Source organism: Triticum urartu, chromosome 3A, assembly GCF_056163025.1.
Source record: "Triticum urartu cultivar PI428250 chromosome 3A, HENAU_Tu73, whole genome shotgun sequence".
NCBI lineage: Eukaryota > Viridiplantae > Streptophyta > Magnoliopsida > Poales > Poaceae > Triticum > Triticum urartu.
This window is the reverse complement of record NC_141875.1, coordinates 595,154,271-595,156,403: the sequence shown is the minus strand read 5'-3', so window position 1 is coordinate 595,156,403 and position 2,133 is coordinate 595,154,271. Positions and strand designations below refer to the sequence as shown.

The window sequence follows — 2,133 nt, the reverse complement described above, 5'->3', positions numbered from 1 at the left end:
TAGCAGTCGTTTGGTTCATGGGCGAGTATGGACAGGGATGGCCAGATGCTCGGAATATTCGTCCAAAATCAGGCTCTATGCGTCCTCGAAAATCTAGCGGATATGGGCATCCCCAGCATGCCCTGTGAGAAGACAACCCTACCTCTTTTCCTCTTTCCATCTCTCTTCTCTCCCGTGGCAGCGGTAGCGGCAAATCGAAGCTCGACGACGACGGTGAGTATGCATCGACGGCAGGAGATCGAAGCCCGGCGACAACATGAGTGCGCACCTCCCTTATCTTGCCGGCCCTGCTTCTCTCTGTCAGCAGAGGTCATGGCGGCGGCGAAAAACAGGTGAGTGTCGCTCGGCCTTCGTAGCCCTGCAGATGGCTATCCCCAACCACAACCCATATCCATTACTCATCCCTCTAACCAAACACTCCAATAGCTATCCCCAACCATGATTCATCCTTCAAACCAAACAAAATTTGGGCTAACCTCACTCACCCAACCAAACAGAAAAAATGGCTATCCATATCCAGCTGGATGGGGATACCATAGCCACTCTAGCATATCCCTCTAATCAAACACATCCATAAATTACGAAATGTAGAGATAAGTCAGCATACTCGAACGGCCGCCAACACCTTAGTGTGTGTTCAATGATCGTAGGTCCCCACCTATTGAACTGTGGAACTTTTGAAGCCTTTGAAGTTGGTTTAGCTTGCTTAAGTATTATTTTATGTAGTTTTTTTCACTAGATAAATGTTGAGATGACGAAAGTAGAGCCAGAGGCGAAGAACTTCAACGTCGATGGATTCTTTTTATCGTTCCTGATTATTTCAGCTTCCTCAATGGATGTACTCCCTATGTAAACTAATATAAGAGCGTTTAGTTTACAGAGGGAGTACTATGTTTACTCTCCCAGCAAAGTCATATAGTTTGCTCTCATTTTTTGGATTTGGCAGAAGAACAAAAATGAGCAGTCTATTGAGCATAGCAGAGTACTCTGTTTCCTTCTTGTGCGAGGCGGCAGAACTCTGCTACGCCAATCCACTGTTTGAGGAAGTAGCACGGACACGTGAGTTTGAGAGTTTCTGAATCCAATTTAGTTAACGAGTTGTGGTGTCTGAGGTGTTGCCGCTTTGCAGTGATAAATATAGGTCTTCGTCAGTTCGTCCAGGGCCATGTCAATATCAACATTCAGCAGACCATTCGATTATTTATTGTGCTTAAACAGAATGGAAAGGCTACAAAGCTAATGAGATACTAGCACACGGTAGCTGCATACATAAGGCGGCCGGCTGGCCGGACGATCGATCACTCGACGGGGAACATGACCTCGTTGGTGCGCAGCGGCGGGAGCGTCCACGGCGGGTTGTAGCGGGAGAGCACGAAGGGGCCCGTGACGGCGTGCCCGTCCTTCTCCAGCGCGGCCTTGAGCCCCTCCGCCTTCTCCGCCACCACCTTCTCCCCGGCCAGGCCGCTGAACCTCACCACGGCGTACTTGCGCTCCCCCACCTCCCGCAGCACCACCCGCTCGTCCGTCGGCCGCGGCGCCTCCTCCGCCTTGGCGTACTTGGACGGCAGCAGGAACTGCATCGTCACCTTGCCCGCGTGCTCCTCGCGGCCCTCGGCCGTGAGGACCGGCACCGTCATCGCCACCGGCTCCGGCTCGGAGGAGGTGATCACGGGCGCCGTCATGGCGATCGGCTCGGCCTCGCCGCCACCGCCGGAGGAGGTGATGACCGGCGCCGTCATGGCGATGGCCTCCGGCTTGGTGTTCTGCGGCTTGCCGAAGGCGCCGATGTAGTTGGCGAGGACCTGGAACCCGCCGTCGCGGTCGCCTTTCATCTCCTTGGGGTCGTAGGTCACCTCGGCGGCGACGCACGGCGGGTACTTGCGGATCTCGTAGCCGTCGCCGGCGTGGAGCACCTCGTGCTTGGGCGTCTCCACGATGATCTTCCCCAGCATCAGCTTGCCCATCGCCAGACCCATGGCCGGCGCCGGTCGCGGCGAATGGCAACAGCCAACAGGGGCGGCGAGGCTTGTTCGATGGAGCGCTCAACAGAGGTCTCTGAGCTTCGTTGGGTGAATGTTGATTTGGCTCGGCGGCGCTGGGGCTTAAGAACCAGCGAGAGATTCGGACGAGTGG

At 55.1% G+C, this 2,133-nt stretch overlaps 1 protein-coding gene across 1 annotated transcript; it reads right to left on the bottom strand.

Moving 5' to 3' along the window:
* Nucleotides 1–1,168: 1,168 nt before the first annotated feature.
* SOUL-1 (SOUL heme-binding family protein) lies at nucleotides 1,169–2,133 on the bottom strand. The gene has a single exon (XM_048709203.2). The coding sequence runs from the start codon at nucleotides 1,974–1,976 to the stop codon at nucleotides 1,299–1,301; it is 678 nt and encodes a 225-aa protein (XP_048565160.2). The 5' UTR covers nucleotides 1,977–2,133; the 3' UTR covers nucleotides 1,169–1,298.

Bases quoted from the DNA above. Each gene is read 5' to 3' on its own strand.
- SOUL-1 (XM_048709203.2), bottom strand. From the start codon at position 1,976: ATGGGTCTGGCGATGGGCAAGCTGATGCTGGGGAAGATCATCGTGGAG.